The 21,522-nt window shown below is 47.4% G+C and overlaps 2 protein-coding genes across 3 annotated transcripts in view; one reads left to right on the top strand and one right to left on the bottom strand.

Moving 5' to 3' along the window:
- The window catches only part of LOC137331222 (PHD finger protein 13-like), a 115,784-nt gene that overhangs the window by 74,218 nt on the left and 20,044 nt on the right, over window positions 1-21,522 (bottom strand). For both annotated transcript variants that reach the window (XM_067994854.1, XM_067994855.1), the window contains exons 4-5: window positions 11,786-12,449; window positions 1,507-1,551 (exon numbers count right to left, since the gene is read on the bottom strand). In XM_067994854.1, the coding sequence (XP_067850955.1) occupies window positions 1,507-1,551; window positions 11,786-12,449 (709 nt within the window). The remainder of the gene's footprint in view (window positions 1-1,506; window positions 1,552-11,785; window positions 12,450-21,522) is intronic.
- Window positions 1-21,522, top strand: part of LOC137331223 (uncharacterized) — a 126,106-nt gene that overhangs the window by 93,754 nt on the left and 10,830 nt on the right. The window contains exon 3 of the mRNA XM_067994862.1: window positions 20,414-20,490. Coding sequence (XP_067850963.1) covers window positions 20,414-20,451 — 38 coding nt within the window. The 3' untranslated portion in view covers window positions 20,452-20,490. The remainder of the gene's footprint in view (window positions 1-20,413; window positions 20,491-21,522) is intronic.

Here is a 21,522-nt window from a genome sequence, read left to right as displayed (position 1 = left end):
TGAGGGAGACAGACAGAGAGGGAGACAGACAGAGAGGGAGACAGGACAGAGAGGGAGAGAGACAGAGAGGGAGAGACAGAGAGGGAGAGACAGAGAGGGAGAGACAGAGAGGGAGAGACAGAGAGGGAGAGACAGAGAGGGAGAGACAGAGAGGGAGAGACAGAGAGGGAGAGACAGAGAGGGAGAGACAGAGAGGGAGAGAGACAGAGAGGGAGAGACAGAGAGGGAGAGACAGAGAGGAGAGACAGAGAGAGAGACAGAGAGGGAGAGACAGAGGGAGAGACAGAGAGGGAGAGACAGAGAGGGAGAGACAGAGAGGGAGAGACAGAGAGGAGAGACAGAGAGGGAGAGACAGAGAGGGAGAGACAGAGAGGGAGAGACAGAGAGGGAGAGACAGAGAGGAGAGACAGAGAGGGAGAGACAGAGAGGGAGAGACAGAGAGGGAGAGACACAGAGAGGGAGAGACAGAGAGGGAGAGACAGAGAGGGACAGACAGAGAGGACAGACAGAGAGGGACAGACAGAGAGGGACAGACAGAGAGGACAGACAGAGAGGGAGAGAGAGGGACAGACAGAGAGGGAGAGAGAGGGACAGACAGAGAGGGAGAGAGAGGGACAGACAGAGAGGGAGAGAGAGGGACAGACAGAGAGGGAGAGAGAGGGTCAGACAGAGAGGGAGAGAGAGGTCAGACAGAGAGGGAGAGAGAGGGTCAGACAGAGAGGGAGAGAGAGGGACAGACAGAGAGGGAGAGAGAGGGACAGACAGAGAGGGAGAGAGAGGGACAGACAGAGAGGGAGAGAGAGGGACAGACAGAGAGGGAGAGAGAGAGAGACAGACAGAGAGGGAGAGAGAGAGAGACAGACAGAGAGGGAGAGAGAGAGAGACAGACAGAGAGGAGAGAGAGAGAGAGACAGAGAGAGAGAGAGAGGGACAGACAGAGAGAGAGAGAGAGAGAGACACAGAGAGAGAGAGAGAGGGACAGACAGAGAGAGAGAGAGAGAGAGAGAGAGAGAGAGAGAGAGAGAGAGAGAGAGAGAGAGAGAGAGAGAGACAGACAGACAGACGGGGAGAGAGCGAGAGCGATGCAGAGAAACAGACACACAAACAGTGAAGGAGAGAGAGAGAGAGAGACAGACACAGGCGCACACACACACACACGCGCACACACACACACACACACACACACACACAGTGGGGGGAGAGAGAGACAGACAGACAGAGAGGAAGAGAGAGACTGACACACACAGCGAGAGAGAGACAGAGAGAGAGAGAGAGAAAGAGAGACAGACAGACAGACGGGGAGAGAGCGAGATGCAGAGAAACAGACACACAGTGAGGGAGAGAGAGACAGACACAGGCGCGCACACACACACACAGGGGGAGAGAGAGACAGACAGAGAGGAAGAGAGAGACTGACACATACAGCGAGACAGAGACAGAGACAGAGACAGAGACAGAGAGAGAGAGAGAGACCCTTCCCTCATCACAATCATTAGGTTCACTTACCTTCAATCTTGAGGTTTTCTGTGGTGGCTGTGTCAGTAAGAGGAGCTGCAAGATAAATTATGACAAGGAGAGTTAGCCATCTCTTCCTAAAGGGCACTTATTTCATGTAAAGAAAGCATCCAAACTCTCAAAGGAACATAGGAACAGGAGGAGGCCATTCAGCCCTCGAGCCTGTTCCACCATTCATTCATTAGATCATGGCTGATCTGTATCCTGACTCCATTTACCTGCTTGGTTCTGTAACTCTTAACCCAACAAAACTCTATCAATCTCAGTTTGGAAACTGAGCAATCACAATTCCACACGATACTCAGCCAACCATCCCCCACAGTGGGACAAGTGTCAGCATTAAGTGCATGTTTATTTTTGAGGGTATAGCATATTCTCACTCCATAAATCACAGGTCCAGGAGACAGGCCACCTGATCCCACCTCTCTGCTGTGCAGCTCTTCAGTTAATGCTCAACTCTTTCCTTCCCCTCCATTCCCAATTCCTCTTCCTGAGGCACAAATTACAGTCTGACATGGTGCATCTGCATCAAGCTACGGCCAGAAAGAACTTGGCTTTTGTCCTTCCAATTTGTGCGCCTCTGCTCCCGAAGGCACGATTCTTCACGGTTGACCTTCAGCGAGCTACTCAATTGTGGACAACGCAAGTACACACATGCACTTCCCAGCTGTTGGGGAGGGGGGAGGGGGAGGGGAGTTCATTGAGTTACATCAAGAGCAGGTAACCCCCCCTTCCTTAGCGCAGTGAGTGGCTAAAAGAATATCCTGCACCTTTCATGACCACAGGACATCCCAAATCACTTTACAGCAATTAAGTACTTTTGAAGTGTAGATACTGTTGTAATGTAGGAAACACAGCAGCCAATTTGTGCACAGTAAGATCCCACAAACAGCAATATGATAACAACCAGATTATTTGTCTAGTGATGTTGGTTTGAGGGATAAATATTGGCTCAGGACTCGGGGGAGAATTCCTCTGCTCTTCTTCGAGATAGTGGCCGTGGGATCTTTTACATCCACCTGCTCTCGAGGCAGTACAAAGAAGGTTCACTCGGTTAATCCCGGGGATGAGGGGGTGGACATATGAGGAGAGGTTGAGTAGATTGGGACTCGACTCATTGGAGTTCAGGAGAATGAGAGGCGATCTTATTGAAACATATAAGATGGTGAAGGGGCTTGATCGGGTGGATGCGGTAAGGATGTTCCCAAGGACGAGGGGGCATAATCTTAGAATAAGGGGCTGCTCTTTCAAAACTGAGATGAGGAGAAACTTCTTCACTCAGAGGGTAGTAGGTCTGTGGAATTTGCTGCCCAGGAAGCTGTGGAAGCTACATCATTAAATAATTTAAAACAGAAAATAGACAGTTTCCGAGAAGTAAAGGGAATTAGGGGTTACGGGGAGCGGGCAGGAAATTGGACATGAATTTAGATTTGAGGTTAGGATCAGATCAGCCATGATCTTATTGAATGGCGGAGCAGGCTCGAGGGGCCGATTGGCCTACTCCTGCTCCTATTTCTTATGTTCTTATGTTCACCTGAGGGGGCAGACGGGGCCTCAGCTTAACATCTCATCCAAGAGACGGCACCTCCGACTGTGCAGCACTCCCTCAGTACTGGCACTGAAGTGCCAGCCTAGATTATGTGCTTATGTCTCTGGAGTGGGACTTAAACCCACGACCGTCTGACTCAGAGGCGAGAGTGTAACCACTGAGCCAAGGCTGACACCCAAAAAGGATTCATAAAATAGAGAGAAAGAAAGCAAAAAAAAAAACTTGCATCTATATAACTATAGAGAGACAAGAAAGCTTGAAATGGAGAGAGAGAGAGAGAGAGAGAGAGAGATCGTAGAGTAGAGCTGAAAGAACTGTCGATCCAACAACAAGCTTTTCATTTCTTGAACTCGTCAGTTCAGGAGTGTAGGGGTCGCGTTACAGGGTCACCCTGCAGATACAGGGATGGAGGTTATATCTATTTCAACAGCCACAGTGAGCCAACTACCCACCAAGCTGTGTTTGTTGTGCACACGGTAAGCAATCGCATGCCAGTTTTGTCTATGACGCTACAAGGAATATGTTTAAAGGCGGGGAAGTGGGATTAGAGTAGATAACTCAAATTGAGGAGCTAGCAAAGGTGCAAAGGGACAAACGGCCTCTCTGTGCTGTAAATAATATGAGTCATACAAAAAAGGAACTCTCTTTCCACTCTGAAAATGAAGCATTGGTGGAAGAGCCTCATTAATGGGCGGAATATCGTTATTTTTATTTATTTTTTTAAATTCGTTCACTGGATGTGGGCGTCGCCGGCAAGGCCGGCATTTATTGCCCATCCCTAATTGCCCTCGAGAAGGTGGTGGTGAGCCGCCTTCTTGAACCGCTGCAGTCCGTGTGGTGACGGTTCTCCCACAGTGCTGTTAGGAAGGGAGTTCCAGGATTTTGACCCAGCAACAATGAAGGAACGGCGATATATTTCCAAGTCGGGATGGTGTGTGACTTGGAGGGGAACGTGCAGGTGGTGTTGTTCCCATGCGCCTGCTGCTCTTGTCCTTCTAGGTGGTAGAGGTCGCGGGTTTGGGAGGTGCTGTCGAAGAAGCCTTGGCGAGTTGCTGCAGTGCATCCTGTGGATGGTGCACACTGCAGCCACAGTGCGCCGGTGGTGAAGGGAGTGAATGTTTAGGGTGGTGGATGGGGTGCCAATCAAGCGGGCTGCTTTATCTTGGATGGTGTCGAGCTTCTTGAGTGTTGTTGGAGCTGCACTCATCCAGGCAAGTGGAGAGTATTCCATCACACTCCTGACTTGTGCCTTGTAGATGGTGGAAAGGCTTTGGGGAGTCAGGAGGTGAGTCACTCGCCGCAGAATACCCAGCCTCTGACCTGCTCTCGTAGCCACAGTATTTATATGGCTGGTCCAGTTAAGTTTCTGGTCAATGGTGACCCCCAGGATGTTGATGGTGGGGGATTCGGCGATGGTAATGTCGTTGAATGTCAAGGGGAGGTGGTTAGACTCTCTCTTGTTGGAGATGGTCATTACCTGGCACTTATCTGGCGCGAATGTTACTTGCCACTTATGAGCCCAAGCCTGGATGTTGTCCAGGTCTTGCTGCATGCAGGCTCGGACTGCTTCATTATCTGAGGGGTTGCGAATGGAACTGAAAACTGTGCAGTCATCAGCGAACATCCCCATTTCTGACCTTATGATGGAGGGAAGGTCATTGATGAAGCAGCTGAAGATGGTTGGGCCTAGGACACTGCCCTGAGGAACTCCTGCAGCAATGCCCTGGGGCTGAGATGATTGGCCTGCAACAACCACTACCATCTTCCTTTGTGCTAGGTATGACTCCAGCCACTGGAGAGTTTTCCCCTTGATTCCCATTGACTTCAATTTTACTAGGGCTCCTTGGTGTGCCACACGGTCAAATGCTGCCTTGATGTCAAGGGCAGTCACTCTCACCTCACCTCTGGAATTCAGCTCTTTTGTCCATGTTTGGACCAAGGCTGTAATGAGGTCTGGAGCCGAGTGGTCCTGGCGGAACCCAAACTGAGCATCGGTGAGCAGGTTATTGGTGAGTAAGTGCCGCTTGATAGCACTGTCGACGACACCTTCCATCACTTTGCTGATGATTGAGAGTAGACTGATGGGGCGGTAATTGGCCGGATTGGATTTGTCCTGCTTTTTGTGGACAGGACACACCTGGGCAATTTTCCACATTGTCGGGTAGATGCCAGTGTTGTAGCTGTACTGGAACAGCTTGGCTAGAGGCGCAGCTAGTTCTGGAACACAAGTCTTCAGCACTACAGCTGGGATGTTGTCGGGGCCCATAGCCTTTGCTGTATCCAGTGCACTCAGCCGTTTCTTGATATCACGTGGAGTGAATCGAATTGGCCGAAGACTGGCTTCCGTGATGGTGGGGATATCGGGAGGAGGCTGAGATGGATCATCCACTCGGCACTTCTGGCTGAAGATGGTTGCAAACGCTTCAGCCTTGTCTTTTGCACTCACGTGCTGGACTCCGCCATCATTGAGAATGGGGATGTTTGCAGAGCCTCCTCCTCCCGTTAGTTGTTTAATTGTCCACCACCATTCACGACTGGATGTGGCAGGACTGCAGAGCTTTGATCTGATCCGTTGGTTGTGGAATCGCTTAGCTCTGTCTATAGCATGTTGCTTCCGCTGTTTAGCATGCATGTAGTCCTGAGTTGTAGCTTCACCAGGTTGGCACCTCATTTTTAGGTACGCCTGGTGCTGCTCCTGGCATGCTCTTCTACACTCCTCATTGAACCAGGGTTGATCCCCTGGCTTGTTGGTAATGGTAGAGTGAGGAATATGCCGGGCCATGAGGTTACAGATTGTGCTGGAATACAATTCTGCTGCTGCTGATGGCCCACAGCGCCTCATGGATGCCCAGTTTTGAGCTGCTAGATCTGTTCTGAATCTATCCCATTTAGCACGGTGGTAGTGCCACACGACACGTTGGATGGTGTCCTCAGTGCGAAGACGGGACTTCATCTCCACAAGGACTGTGCGGTGGTCACTCCTACCAATACTGTCATGGACAGATGCATTTGCGACAGGTAGATTGGTGAGGACGAGGTCAAGTAAGTTTTTCCCTCGTGTTGGTTCGCTCACCACCTGCCGCAGGCCCAGTCTAGCAGCTATGTCCTTCAGGACTCGGCCAGCTGGGTCAGTAATGGTGCTACCGAGCCACTCTTGGTGATGGACATTGAAGTCCCCCACCCAGAGTACATTTTGTGCCCTTGCTACCCTCAGTGCTGAACTGTTATTAGTTACTTGCTGGGGACACCTAATGTTGGGGATTTTGGGGTAACTGGTGACACGGTGAGTTAGCACACAACTCAAGCTCGCTTCTAGGAGGTGACTGATGGGAATTGAAGGCTCCTTTCTCTCCACTGACTGTAAATGTGCAACGAGTTTGAAGCCCAGTTCAAAAGCAATGGGGTGTCCACAGCACAAAACTGCTGCCAACTAGCGACGTGTTTTTCCTGTATCCAATGCAGGACTGGGAGGGAGGGGTTTAGAGGAGCATCATCACAGACACAGATGAGGCTCAGTCCCAATCTGAACAGCAACAGGGAATCTGGGACCCACCAAGCTGCCTGTGTAGTGGATGCAAGAGGAGCAATTGTTTTCTTAAAAAAAAAATCATTCATGTGATGTGGGCATCGCTGGCGAGGCCGGCATTTATTGCCCATCCCTAATTGCCCTTGAGAAGGTGGTGGTGAGCCGCCTTCTTGAACCCCTGCAGTCCGTGTGGTGAAGGTTCTCCCACAGTGCTGTTAGGAAGGGAGTTCCAGGATTTCGACCCAGCGATGATGAAGGAACGGCGATATATTTCCAAGTCGGGATGGTGTGTGACTCGGAGGGGAACCTGGAGGTGATGGTGTTCTCGTGTACCTGCTGCCCTTGTCCTTCTAGGTGGTGGAGGTCGCGGGTTTGGGAGGTATTGCCGAAGTATGTGAATGTTTTTAGGGATTAAACTGTACTGGTGCTGTTGAGAGAAAGCCCTTTGCTGGAACAGAGGGTGTTACTGTGCAACTGATGTGGAGTAGCTGAGTAGAGAGTACCCAATACTATCACCGGGTGACATCTCGTACAGGAGAATGTTTTTTTCTCCTCCTGATGGTTATGGGGAGTTTATCCATTTACACAGGGCAGAAAGATCCCAGATTTTATTCCAGATTTGTTCCTGATCGCTGTCTGGTTACCTTCTAGAAATTTCTCATGTGGATACTGGGCAAAAAAAAAATCGAATAACCCACTCAAATATAACCTAACATCACTGTGGGAGCACCTTCACCACATGGACTGCAGCGGTTCAAGAAGGCGGCTCACCACCATCTTCTCAGGGGGAAACTAGGGATGGGCAATAACCAGCGAAGCCCACATCCCGAGAATGATTTTTTTAAAAATATGCTGCCTCGGCAGAGGGAGCCAGAACGAGGCCTTGTGTCATGTGCCGGAGTGTTACCAGTGACTAGAAACCCAGCAAGGAATCAACACCTTCAGGAGAGAAGAGAGTCAGGTGGAAAAAATAGGGAAAAAAAGAGCCCCCCTTAATCCCTGAAAAGGACCCCCCCCCCCGCAATATACATCTGCAAACTGCAAGACTCCAGGAGATCACCCATACGGCCATTCTAGCCGTGTGAATTGGGACACCCAATGCTGGCTGGTTATTTAACTACGGGGGCATCGCAGCTCAGCCCCATCCGATCTCTACTCAATGTCCACAATCTAGCACCACTTTGCAGCAGGACTCACTGACTGGCGATCAGGACTGGGAACCCTGGCTGATCCCTCCCTCCCCCCAAACCAAAGGTCACTGAGGCCCGAGTGTAGAACCCCAACAGCTGCAGTAACTCAGCACTGACTGCAGATCCAACTGGAGACCCTCCCCCCCAGTGTCTGGGGCTCCTCTCCGCACGGTACACAAACACTTTACGAGTCGAGGGCCCATTCTTTGCAAGAAAGGGCAGGGGAGGGCAAAGCTCTGCTTTCGCTGATTGGGGAATCAAAAACGAGGGGACACAATCTTTAAAATCAGAGAGTTAGGCTATTTAAGAGGGAAATCACAAAGCACATTCTCCACACACAAATGGTAGTCGAAATCTGGAACTCTCTTCTCCCAAAAGGCTGTGGATGCTGGGGGTCAATTGGAGCTTTCAAGACTGAGATCGATAGATTTTTGTTGGGTTAAGGGTATCGAGGGATAGGGGGACAATAGATGGGTACAGATCAGCCATGATCTAATTGAAAGGGAGCGCAGGCCTGAGGGGCTGAATGACCTACTCCTGATCCTAATGTTCCTACGGGACGGGGTATATACTGCCTGCGTCCCCGTCCCCCCCCCCTCAACCCCCAGTGAACTCCAAGCCCTTCTCTACCGCAAGTGGCCATTCTTTTGTCTAAGCGAAGACATGGGAGCCTCAGTGGGCTATTTAACCATAGAGGGCAGCAGAGATTAGGCCAACACTACTCACTCGATGGCCACGCGCACCCAGGAACAGGAGGAGGCCATTCAGCCCCTCAAGCTTGTTTCCGCATTCAGTTACATCATGGCTGATCTGTACCTCAACGTCACTCAGCAGCCTTCATTCTATGTCCTTTTATACCTTCACCCAACAAAAATATATCGATCTCAGTTTTGACATTTTCAATTGACTCCCAAACTCAACAGCTTTTTTGGGGAAGAGATTTCTACATTTCCACTATCCTTTGTTTAAAGAAGTGCTTCCTGACATCACCCCTAAACTGCCCGGCTCTAATTTTAAGGTTCTGCCCCCTTGTTCTGAACTCCCCCCCCACCAGAGGAAATAGTTTCTCTCTACCTACCCTATCAAGTCCTTTAATCATATTAAACACCTCAATTAGATCACCCCTTAATCTTCTATACTTGAAGGAATACAAACCCAGTCTATGCAACCTGTCCTCATCATTTAACCTTCTAGCTAGAGTCAGCTGACAGCCTTCAGTTCTGGGAATTTTACCTGATGACACCCCTCCCCCACCCAGTGATTTTAAGGTCAATTGCAGCACCCCCCCCCCATTGCCACTCTTGGTTAAGACTAGTTAGCATAGCACAGCCCAGTTACTGAATCTGGGATCTTTCTGATCTCTTATCAGTACCACACTGGGTGGGGCCGGTACCTTGAAAGGTCTCCTAGACGTGACGTTGAATGAATTGCTCACATCAACCATTGCAATTTCTGGACTAACATCAGAACAAAATGGCCCATGAAAGCTGCCAAATTCACATAAAAACCTAATTTGTTTCAATGATGTCCTTCAGGGAGGGGAGCCTGCCACGCATCCCAGTCCTACATTATGTGAAAGGGAGAGAAAGAAAGAGAAAGAGAAACTGATTTATATCGCGCCTTTTGCAACCTCAGAACATCCAAAATCACTTTACAGCCAATGAACTACTTCTGAAGAGTAGTCACTGTTGTAATGTAGGAAACGCGGCAGCCAATTTGTGCACAGCAAGATCCCACAAACAGCAACGTGGTAAACGATCAGATAATCTGTTTCAGTGACGTTGGTTGAGGGATAAAGATTGTCCAGGACACCGGGGAGAACTCCCCTGCTCTTCCTCGAAATAGTGCCATGGGATCTTTCACATCCACCCGAGAGGCCAGACGGGGCCTCGGTTTAATGTCTCGACCGAAAGACGGCACCTCCGACAGTGCAGTGCTCCCTCAGTGCTGCACTGGAAGTGTCAGCCTGGATTATGCGCTCAAGTCTCTGGAGTCGGGTGATGTGATTGATTCTTAATGCCCTCTGAAGTGGTCTGGCAAACAGCTCAATTGTAATCAACTGCTACTTAAGGCGGCCCCCACCATCACCTTCTCAGGGCAACTAGGGATGAGCAATAAATGTTGCCCTGGTCAGCAACACCCACATCCAGAGAACAAAAAGAAAAAATTAGGAGCCAGCAAATGAAACTAAACTAAAGCAATTGCCTTCAATATGTCCTGCCATTCAGCTCCGTACACACTGAAGGAAAACAAACCCATGCTTTCACAGAATGATACAGCATAGGAGGAGGCCATTCAGCCCATCGTGCCTGTGCCGGCTCTTTGAAAGAGCTATCCAATTAGTCCCACTTCCCTGCTCTTTCCCCATAGCCCTGCAATTTTTTTCCTTTTCAATTATATATTTCAACATATCCAAATCCCTTTTGAAAGTTATTATTGAATCTGCTCCCTCCACCCTATCAGGCAGTGCATTCCAGATCATAACTCGCTGCATAAAAAAGTTCTCCTCATCTTCCCTCTGGTTCTTTTGCCAATTATTTTAAATCTGTGTCCTCCGGTTACCGACCCTCCTGCCAGTGGAAACAGTTTCTCCTTATTTACTTTATGAAAACCCTTCATAATTTTGAACACCTCTATTAAATCTCTCCATATCCTTCTCAGCTCATTGAAGCATAAAAGATTCCAAGAGGTCTTGACAGGGTCGATGCTGAGAAGATTTTTCCCCTGGCTGGAGAGTCTAGAACTAGGAGACATAGTCTCAGGATAAGGGGTCGGCCATTTAAGACTGAGATGAGGAGGAATTTCTTCACTCAGAGGGTGGTGGGTCTTTGGAATTCTCTACCCCAGAGGGCTGTGGATGCTCAGTCGTTGAGTATATTCAAGACTGAGGTAGGTAGATTTTTGGACTCAGGAAATCGAGGGATATGGGGATTGGGCGGGAAAGTGGAGCTGAGGTCGAAGATCAGCCATGTTCTTATTGAATGGCAGAACAGGCTCGAGGGGAAATATGGCCCACTCCTGCTCCTATTTCTTATGTTCAGCTCTGAGAACAATCCCACCTTCTTCAGTCTCTCCACTCAACTGAAGTCCCTCATCCCTGATTCCATTCATGTGTCAAACACTCCCAATTTTCAATTGTTTAAAAATGTCATTTTTTTTTTTAAACATCATGTCAGGAGAAAATCGTATCGATAGTTTGGATTTCTAAACTCGATGGACAAAAAAAGCAAACAGGATCCTTGGCTTTATAAATAGAGGCATAGAGTGCAAAAGCAAGGAAGTTATGCTAAACCTTTATAAATTATTGGTTAGGCTTCAGCTGGAGTATTGTGTCCAATTCTGGGCACCACACTTTAGGAAGGATGTCAAGGCCTTAGAGAGGGTGCAGAAGAGATTTACTAGAATGGTACCAGGGATGCGGGACTTCGGTTACATGGAGAGACTGGAGAAGCTGGGATTGGTCTCCTTAGAACAGAGAAGGTTTGGGGCGATTTAATAGAGGTGTTCAAAATTGTGAATAGTTTTGATGGAGTAGATAGTGAGAAACTGTCTCCACTGGCAGGAGGGTCAATAACCAGAGGACACAGATTTAAATAGTTGGCAAAAGAACCAGAGGTGAGATGAGGAGAATTTTTTTTTAATGCAGCGAGTTGTTATGATCTGGAATGCACTGCCTGAAAGGGCGGTGGAAGCAGCTTCAATAATAACTTTCAAAAGGGAATTGGATAAATACTTGAAGGGGGAAAGTTTGCAGCGCCATGGGGAAAGAGACGGGGAAGTGGGACTAATTGGATAGCTCTTTTAAAGAGGCGACACAGGCATGATGGGCCGAATGGCCTCCTTCTGTGCTGTATCATTCTAAAACCCTTTTGGTCATATCCCCTTTTCCTTCTCCCTTTTATGACTCTTGAGATACCAGATTCCATTATTTTATGCTGAAGCTAACTTGTGTTTCACTACATTCTGCGAGTGTTCACAGTGCAACCTTTCTGATTGCCTCCTTACCCGAGCCCACTGTAATATCATCTGCTGCGCTCGTCTCCAGTTCTTCGTTGCATTTCTCCTCCTCCGCTTCCCTCTTTTCTTCCTTCACTTCCTGCAGCTCTTTCACCTGCTCGCTCACCAAAGTTCTTTCTGCTTCTGCTGCCTCTTTCTCAAACTCTTCCAGCAGTGAGATTGGCGTGCCGATCTCTTCAGCGTCAAGCGATACTTTGAGCGTCTCCTCCTCCGACTCGGTTTCACTCTGCGGCACCTTTTCAACAGTCTGGTGGATCTCGATCGGTTTGATGACCTCGGCTAGTGGGGGCTGGGACACTTCCAACGCCTTCCTACCCTTTTCCAAATTGATTCTCTTCCCGATTTCCGGACTCTTCCTCTTCCTCACCCCATCCAGGCTCAGCTTCTTCAAGGACGCCTTCTTCTTCTTGAATTTCTCGGGCTTGGGCTTCTCTGGGCTGTCGAACAGAGAGTTGGTGAAACTGGGCCGCTCCAGCAGCGAGCTGTCAGATTTCCCCCGCTTCATCCCTTCTTTGTCCGCCGTGCATTTTACCTTTTTGCCACAGTGTAGAATGTGGGAGTCCGAGGAGCGGGAAGACTCCCAGCTATCACTGTCCAATGTGCTCCCGGTGCTGTTTCGAGGACTCAGACTGGCGTGGGTCCAGAGGTCGTGCTGAGAAGGGAGAAGGAAATTTAGAATTTTTTTTTTTTTTTAAGAACACGGGGGAAAAAGGAAGATGGAAATAAAATAGGAAACTTTAAAATCCAATGCCTAATTGTTTGCCTCAGTGAGAATACATTTCATGGCGAAACAGTAAGCCAAAGACTAACGCTAACTATATACTACACATTAATTACACACCACACAGACAAACACTTAGGGGTGGGCAATAAATGCTGGCCTTGCCAGTGACGCCCCCATCCCATGAACTAATATATAAAAAAAGACACTGATCACAGCTACACATCCAATAGGAGGTCAGTTCCCAAGTCATGTCTGATATTTCTCTGTTTTGCTATACTGAACGTCAAATCTTAGGTCCAGACTTAAAAGGACTTGCATTGATATAGTGCCTTTCACGATTTCAGGACGTGCCAAAGCGCTTTACAGCCAATCAATTACTTTTAAAGTGTAATCACTGTTGTAATGTAGCTAAACGCGGCAGCCAATTTGCACACAGCAAGATCCCACAAACACCAAAGTGAGCAGGGGAGTTCTCCTGGTGTCTTGGCTAAGAATTATCCCTCAACCATCATCACTAAAACAGATTATCTGGTCAAGTATCTCATTGCTGTGCACAAATTGGCTGCCGCATTTCCTGCGTTACAAAAGTGATGGGGCTTCAAAGAACATAAGAAATAGGAGCAGGAATGGTCCATACAGCCACTCGAGCCTGCTCCGCCATTCAATCAGATCATGGCTGATCTTCGACCTCAAATCCACTTTCCCACTCAATCCCCATATCCCTTGATTCCCTTAGATTCTAACAATTTATCGATCTCAGCCCTGAATATACTCAACGACTGAGCATCCACAGCCCTCTGGGGTAGAGAATTCCAGAGGTACACAACCCTCAAAGTGAAGAAATTCCTCCTCATCTCAGTCCTAAATCGCCCACCCCTTATCCTGAGACGATGGCCCCTAGTTCTAGACTCTTCAGCCAGGGGAAACAGCCTCTCAGCACCTACCCGGTCAAGCCCCCTCAGAATCTTACATGTCTCAATGAGATCATCTCTCATTCTTCTAAACTCCAGAGAGAATAGGCCCATTCTACTCACTCTCTCCTCATAGGACAACCCTCTCATCCCAGGAATCAATCTAGTGAACCTTCATTGCATCGCTTCTAAGGCAAGTATATCCTTCCTTAGGTAAGGAGACCAAAACCATACACAGTACACCAGGTGAGGTCTCACCAAAGCCCTGTACAACTGTAGTAAGACTTCCTTACTCTTGTACTCCAACCCCCTTGCAATAAAGGCCAACATACCATTTGCCTTCCTACTTGCTTGTTGTACCTGCATGTTAACTTTGTGTTTCATGTACAAGGACACCCAAATCTCTCTGAACACCAACATTTAATAGTTTCTCACTTTTAAAAAAAATTCTGTTTTTCTATTCTTCCAACCAAAGTGAATAACTTCATATTTCCCCACATTATACTCCATCTGTCACCTTTTTGTTTACTCACTTAACCTGTCTATATCCCTTTGCAGACTTTGTGTCCTCCTCACAGCTTACTTTCCCACCTAGCTTTGTATCATCAGCAAACTTGGATACATTACACTCAGTACCTTCATCTAAGTCATTAATATACATTGTAAATAGCTGAGGCCCAAGCACCGATCCTTGTGGTACCCCACTAGTTACAGCCTGCCAACCTGAGAGTGACCCGTTTATTCCTACCCTCTGTTTTCTGTCCGTGAGCATGGACAGAGGATTGGTTAATATATTACCCCCAATCCCATGAGCCCTTATCTTGTCTAACAACCTTTTATGTGGCACCTTATCGAATGCCCTTTGAAAATCCAAATATACGACATCCACTGGTTCCTTTTTATCTACCCTGCTAGTTACACCCTCAAAAAGCTCTAATCGATAACTGGGGGCTTCAACTATCCTAATATAGACTGGGATAACAATAATAATATGGGGCACAAAGGGGGAGGAATTTTTGAAATGTGCTCTGGATAACTTTCTTAACCAGTACATTTCTGGCCCAACGAGGAAGCAGACATCGCGAGACATGGTTCCAGGAATGAGGCAGGCAAAGTGGAGCAAGTGTCAGTGGGGGAGCATTTAGGGACCAGCGATCATAATATCATAAGGCTTAGAATGGCTATGGAAAAGGACATGGACCACTCTAAAATAAAAATACTCAATTGGAGGATGGCCAATTTCAGTGGGATGAGAACAGATCTGGCCCGGGTAAATTGGAATCAAAGATTGGCAGGCAAAACTGTAATTGAACAGTGGGCGGCCTTTAAGGAGGAGATGCTTTGGGTACAGTCTAGGTACATTCCCACGAGGGAGAAAGGTAGGGCAATTAAAGCCAGAGCTCCCTGGATGACAAAAAAGATAGTAAAATGAAACGGAAAAAAAGGGCGTATGACAGATGTCAGGTTGATAACACAAGTGAGAACCAGGATGAATATAGAAAGTTCAGAGGAGAAGTGAAAAAGAAAATAAGAGGGGCAGAGTGAGAGTATGAGAGTAGACTGGCAGCCAACATAAAAGGGAATCCAAAACTCTTCTAGAGGCATTTAAACAGTAAACAGGTAGTAAGAGGTGGTGGGGCCAATTAGGGACTGTAAAGGAGATCTACTCATGGAGGCAGAGGGGATGGCTGAGGTACTAAATCAGTACTTTGAATCCGTCTTTACACAGGAAGATGCCGCCAGAGTATCAGTAAAGGAAGATATAGTTGAGATACTGGATGGGCTAAAAATTGATAAAGAAGAGGTACTTGAAAGGCTAGCTGTACTTAAAGTAGATAAGTCACCTGGTCCAGAAGGGATGCATCCTAGGTTGCTGAAGGAAGCAAGGGTGGAAATTGCGGAGGTACTGGCCATAATCATCCGTAGAATTGGAAGTGGTGCCAGAGGACTGGAGAATTGCAAATGTTAAACCCTTGTTCAAAAAAGGGTGTAAGGATGAACCCAGCAACTAAAGGCCAGTCAGTTTAACCTCAATGGTGAGGAAACTTTTAGAAATGATAATCCGGGACAGAATTAACAGTCAGTCACTTGGACCAGTGTGGATTGATTAGAGAAAGCCAGCCCGGATTTGTTAAAGTCAAATCGTATTTAATTAACCTCAGAGTTTTTTGATGAGGTAGCAGAGAGGGTAGAGGAAGCCAATGCAGTTGATGTGGTGTATATGGACTTTCAAAAGGCATTTGATAAAGTGCCGCACATAAGGCATATCATCAAGATTGAAGCCCATGGAATAAAGGGGGCAGTAGCAACATGGATACAGAATTGGCAAAGAGACAGGAAACAGAGAGTAGTGAGTAGTGGTGAACAGTTGTTTTTCGGACTTGAGGGAGGTGTACAGTGGTGTTCCCCAGGGGTCGGTGCTGGGACCACTGCTTTTCTTGATATATATTAATGACTTTGACTTGGGTGTACAGGGCACAATTTCCAAATGACACAAAATTTGGAAGTGTAGTAAAGTGAGGAGGATAGTGATAGACTTACGGAGGATATGGACAGGCTGTTGGCATGGGCAGACATGTGGCAGATGAAATTTAACGCAAAAAAATGCGAAGTGATTCATTTCGGTAGGAAGAACGAGGAGAGGCAATATAAACTAGAGGGCACAACTCTAAAAGGGGTACAAGAACAGAGAGATCTGGGGGTATATGTGCACAAATTGTTGAAAGTGGCAGGACACATTGTGAAAGTGGTTTAATAAACCATACGGGTTCCTAGGTTTTATAAATAGAGGCAGAGAGTACAAAAGTACGGACCTTTATAAACCTTTATAAAACACTGGTTCGGCCACAACTGGAGTATTGTGTCCAGTTCTAGGCACTGCACTTTAGGAAAGATGTGAAGGCCTTAGAGAGGGCGCAGAAGAGATTTACTAGACTGATTCCAGGGATGAGGGACTTTAGTTACGTGGATAGACTGGAGAAGCTGGGATTATTCTCGTTGTAACAGAAACGGTTGAGAGGAGATTTGATAGAGGTATTCAAAATCATGAAGGGTCTAGACAGAGTAGATCGAGAGAAACTGTTCCCATTGGGGGAAGGGTCAAGAACCAGAGGATATAGATTTAAGGTGATTGGCAAAAGAACCAAAGGTGACAGGAGGAAAAACCTTTTTTACACAGCGAGTGGTTAGGATCTGGAACGCACTGCCTGAGGGGGTGGTGGAGGCAGATTCAATCATGGCCTTCAAAAGGGAACTGGATAAGCACTTGAAAGGAAAACATTTGCAGGGCTACAGGGGTAGGGCAGGGAAGTGGGATTTTTAAAAAATCGTTCCTGGGATGTGGGCGTCGCTGGCGAGGCCAGCATTTATTGCCCATCCCTAATTGCCCTTGAGAAGGTGGCGGTGAGCCGCCTTCTTGAACCGCTGCAGTCCGTGTGGTGAAGGTTCTCCCACAGTGCTGTTAGGAACGGAGTTCCAGGACTTTGACCCAGCGACGACAAAGGAACAGTAATATATTTCCAAGTCGGTATGGTGTGTGATTTGGAGGGGAACGTGCAGGTGGTGTTGTTCCCATGTTCCTGCTGCCCTTGTCCTTCTAGGTTATAGAGGTCACGAGTTTGGGAGGTGCTGTCGAAGAAGCCTTTGTAAGTTGCTCCAGTGCTTTCTGTGGATGGTACGCACTGCAGCCACAGTGCGCCGGTGGTGAAGGGAGTGAATGTTTCAGGTGGTGGATGAGGTGCCAATCCAGCGGGCTGCTTTGTCCTGGATGGTGTCGAGCTTCTTGAGTGTTGTTGGAGCTGCACTCATCCAGGCAAGTGGTGAGTATTCCATCACACTCCTGACTTGTGCCTTATAGATGATGGAAAGGCTTTGGAGAATCAGGGGGTTAATCACTCGCCGCAAAATACCCAGCCTCTAACCTGAGTTGAGAGTGATTGCCCTTAACATCACGGCAGCATTTGACTGAGTGTGGCACCAGGGAGCCCGAGTAAAATTGAAGTCAATGGGAATCAGGAGGAAAACTCTCCAGTTCTGACCTGCTTTGTAGCCACAGTATTTATGTGGCTGGTCCAGTTAAGTTTCTGATCAATGGTGACCCCCAGGATGTTGATGGTGGGGGATTCAGCGATGGTAATGCCGTTGAATGTCAAAGGGAGGTGGTTAGACTCTCTCTTGTTGGAGATGGTCATTACCTGGCATTTGTTTGGCATGATGATTACTTGCCACTTATCAGCCCAAGCCTGGATGTTGTCCAGGTCTTGCTGCATGAGGGCACGGACTGCTTCATTATCTGAGGGGTTTCGAATGGAACTGAACACTGTGCAATCATCAGCGAACATCCCCATTTCTGACCTTATGATGGAGGGAAGGTCATTGATGAAGCAGCTGAAGATGGTTGGGCCTAGGACACTGTCCTGAGGAACTCCTGCAGCAATGTCCTGAGGCTGAGATGATTGGCCTCCAACAACCACTACCATCTTCCTTTGTGCTAGGTATGACTCCAGCCACTGGAGAGTTTTCCCCGATTCCCATTGACTTCAATTTTACTAGGGCTCCTTGGTGCCACACTCGGTCAAATGCTGCCTTGATGTCAAGGGCAGTCACTCTCACCTCACCTCTGGAATTCAGCTCTTTTGTCCAAGTTTGGACCAAGGCTGTAATGAGGTCTGGAGCCGAGTGGTTCTGGTAGAACCCAAACTAAGCATCGGTGAGCAGGTTATTGGTGAGTAAGTGCCGCTTGATAGCACTGTCAACGACACCTTCCATCACTTTGCTGATGATTGAGAGTAGACTGATGGGACGGTAATTGGCCGGATTGGATTTGTCCTGCTTTTTGTGGACAGGACATACCTGGGCAATTTTTCATTGTCGGGTAGATGCCAGAGTTGTAGCTGTACTGGAACAGCTTGGCTAGAGGCGCAGCTAGTTCTGGAGCACAAGTCTTCAGCACTACAACCGGGATATTGTCGGGGCCCATAGCCTTTGCTGTATCCAGTGCACTCAGCCGTTTCTTGATATCACGTGGAGTGAATCAAATTGGCTAAAGACTGGCTTCTGTGATGGTGGGGATGTCAGTAGGAGGCTGAGATGGATCATCCACTCGGCACTTATGGCTGAAGATGGTTGCAAACGCTTCAGCCTTGTCTTTTGCACTCACGTGCTGGATTCTGCCATCATTGAGGACGGGGATGTTCAGGGAGCCTCCTCCTCCCAACAGTTGTTTAATTGTCCACCACCTTCACGACTGGATGTGGCAGGACTGCAGAGCTTTGATCTGATCCGTTGGTTGTGGAATCGCTTAGCTTTGACTATAGCATGTTGCTTCCACTGTTTAGCATGCATGCAGTCCTGAGTTGTAGCTTCACCAGGTTGGCACCTCATTTTGAGGTACACCTGATGCTGCTCCTGGCATGCTCTTCCACACTCCTCATTGAACCAGGATTGATCCCCTGGCTTTTTAGTAATGGTGGAGTGAGGAATATGCCGGGCCATGAGGTTACAGATTGTGCTAGAATACAATTCTGCTGCTGCCGATGGCCCATAGCACCTCATGGATGCCCAGTTTTGAGCTGCTAGATCTGTTCTGAATCTATCCGATTTAGTACGGTGGTAGTGCCACACAACACTAGCTGGATTGCTCTTGCATAGAGCCGGCGCGGACTCGATGGGCCGAATGCCTCCTTCCGTGCTGTAACCTTTCAATGATTCTCTGATTTGTCAAACACGTTTCCCTTTCATAAAACCATGTTGACTCTGCCTGATCATATTATGATTTTCTAAGTGCCCCATTACCACTTGCTTAATAATGGATTCCAGCATTTTCCCGGTGACTGATGTCAGGCTAACTGGCTGTAGTTCCCTGTTTTCTCTCTCCCTCCTTTCTTGAATAGTGGGGTTACATTTGCTACCTTCCAATCTGCTGGGACCGTTCTAGAATCTAAGGAATTTTGGAAGATCACAAGCAATGCATCCACTATCCCTGAATTAATGAATCATAAAAAATTTACGGCACAGAAGGAGGCCATTCGGCCCATCGTGTCCGCGCCGGCTGAGAAATGAGCCACCCAGCCTAATCCCACTTTCCAGCATTTGGTCCGTAGCCCTGCAGGTCACGGCTCTTCAGGTGCACATCCTGGTATTTTTTTTTAAATGAGTTGTTTCTGCCTCTACCACCCTCTCAGGCAGTGAGTTCCAGATCCCCACCACCCTCTGGGGGAAAACAATTTTGTTCATTTCCGCTCTAATCCTTCTACCAATCACTTTAAATCTATGCCCCCTGGTTATTGACCCCTTCGCTAAGGGAAATAGGTTCTCCCTATCCACTCTATCTGGGCCCCTCATAATTTTGTGCACCTCAATCAAATCACCCCTCACCTCCTGTGTTTTAGGAAAACAACCCCAGCCTATCCAATCTGTCATCATAGCTAAAATTCTCCAGTCCTGGTAACATCCTTGTAAATCTCCTCTGCACACTCTCCAGTGCAATTACATCCTTCCTGTAATGTGGTGACCAGAACTGTGCGCAGTACTCAAACTGTGGCCTAACTAGTGTTTTATACAGTTCCAGCATAACATCCCTACTAGTATATTCTATGCCTCGGCTAATAAAGGAAAGCATTCCATATGCCTTCTTAACCACCTTATCGACCTGTCCTACTACCTTCAGGGATCTGTGGACATGCACTCCAAGGTCCCTCACTTCCTCTACACCTCTCAGTATCCTCCCATTTATTGTATATTCCCTTGCCTTGTTTGCTCTCCCCAAATGCATAACCTCACACTTCTTTGGATTGAACTCCATTTGCCACTTTTCTGCCCATCTGACCAGTCCGTTGATATCTTCCTGCAGGCCTGTTTCTGTGCTGTACATTCTATGTAATTCTATGTACATTTGTGAATAATTGAGATCGGTAGCTTATTGCCTCCACTCGGTGCCACCCAGGCTCACAGCTAGTGTAACTCTTTGTTTTTAATTGGCAGCAATACATCCAACTCATCAAAATCAAACGTGCTGCTGAAAGCTCCTATACAGCTCTCGAAAATGACTGGCCACTCTGGTAAGCAATACATTCGAGAGTGCTCTAATTTCTTAATTGTTGTGGAAGTTAAATTATCATTTGTGCCTCTCCTCCATATCGCCCTTTTTCCCTCTGTCCTTTCCTGAAGGTCTGGACTTGAAATATCAGTGAAGCTGCTCTCTGCTGCTGGCCAGTATGCCCTTTTTTCCTGCGTTCTGCGGTTCAGGCATATTTTTGATGCGCAAACTATGTGTTTTTCTCAGACTTTGTTACAATGTTGGGGTTTTGCCCCAGAAACTGCCTTGGGTTCAGCATCACTGGTTTCTCCCCTACAAACCAGGGGTCATCTTTTCTTGCCCATTATCTAGGTAAATGTAGTGAGTCCCAGAGGTCGAACAGAGCGCCCTTGTCATTGCATTGCTTTTTACTAGAATACACTGGAGGATTGCAAATGTTACACCCCTGTTCAAAAAAAGTGGAGAAGTATAAGTATCTCACCCTCGAACTCAACGTCAAATTTGTTCATATTATGATCACTCTTCCCCAGAGGATGCTTTACTATGAGATTACGAATTAATCCTGTCTCATTACACAAGATAAGATCTAAAATAGCCTGTTCCCTGGTCGGTTCTACAACTGTCCAAAATTCCCTAGATTTTAGAACGGTCCCAGTGGATTGGAAGGTAGCAAATGTAACACCGATATTCAAGAAAGGAGGGATAGAAAACAGGGAACTACAGCCCAAAGAGCCTGCCATCAGTCATCAGGAAAATGCTGAAATTCATTATTAAGGAAGTAGTAACAAGGCACTTAGAATATCATAATATGATTAGGCAGAGTGAACACGGTTTTATGAAAGGGAAATCATGTTTGACAAATCTATTAGTTTTTTGAGGACGTAAGTAGCAGGGTAGATTAAAAGGAACCAGTGGATGTAGTATATTTGGATTTTCAAAAGGCATTCGATAAGGTGCCACATAAAAGGTTATTGTACAAGATAAGGGCTCATAGGGTTGGGGTAATATCTTAGCATGGATAGAGGATTGGTTAACAGACAGAAAACAGAGAGTA

This window comes from Heptranchias perlo, chromosome 13, assembly GCF_035084215.1.
Source record: "Heptranchias perlo isolate sHepPer1 chromosome 13, sHepPer1.hap1, whole genome shotgun sequence".
Taxonomy (NCBI): Eukaryota; Metazoa; Chordata; class Chondrichthyes; order Hexanchiformes; family Hexanchidae; genus Heptranchias; species Heptranchias perlo.
This window is presented reverse-complemented; position numbering and strand designations above follow the sequence as displayed.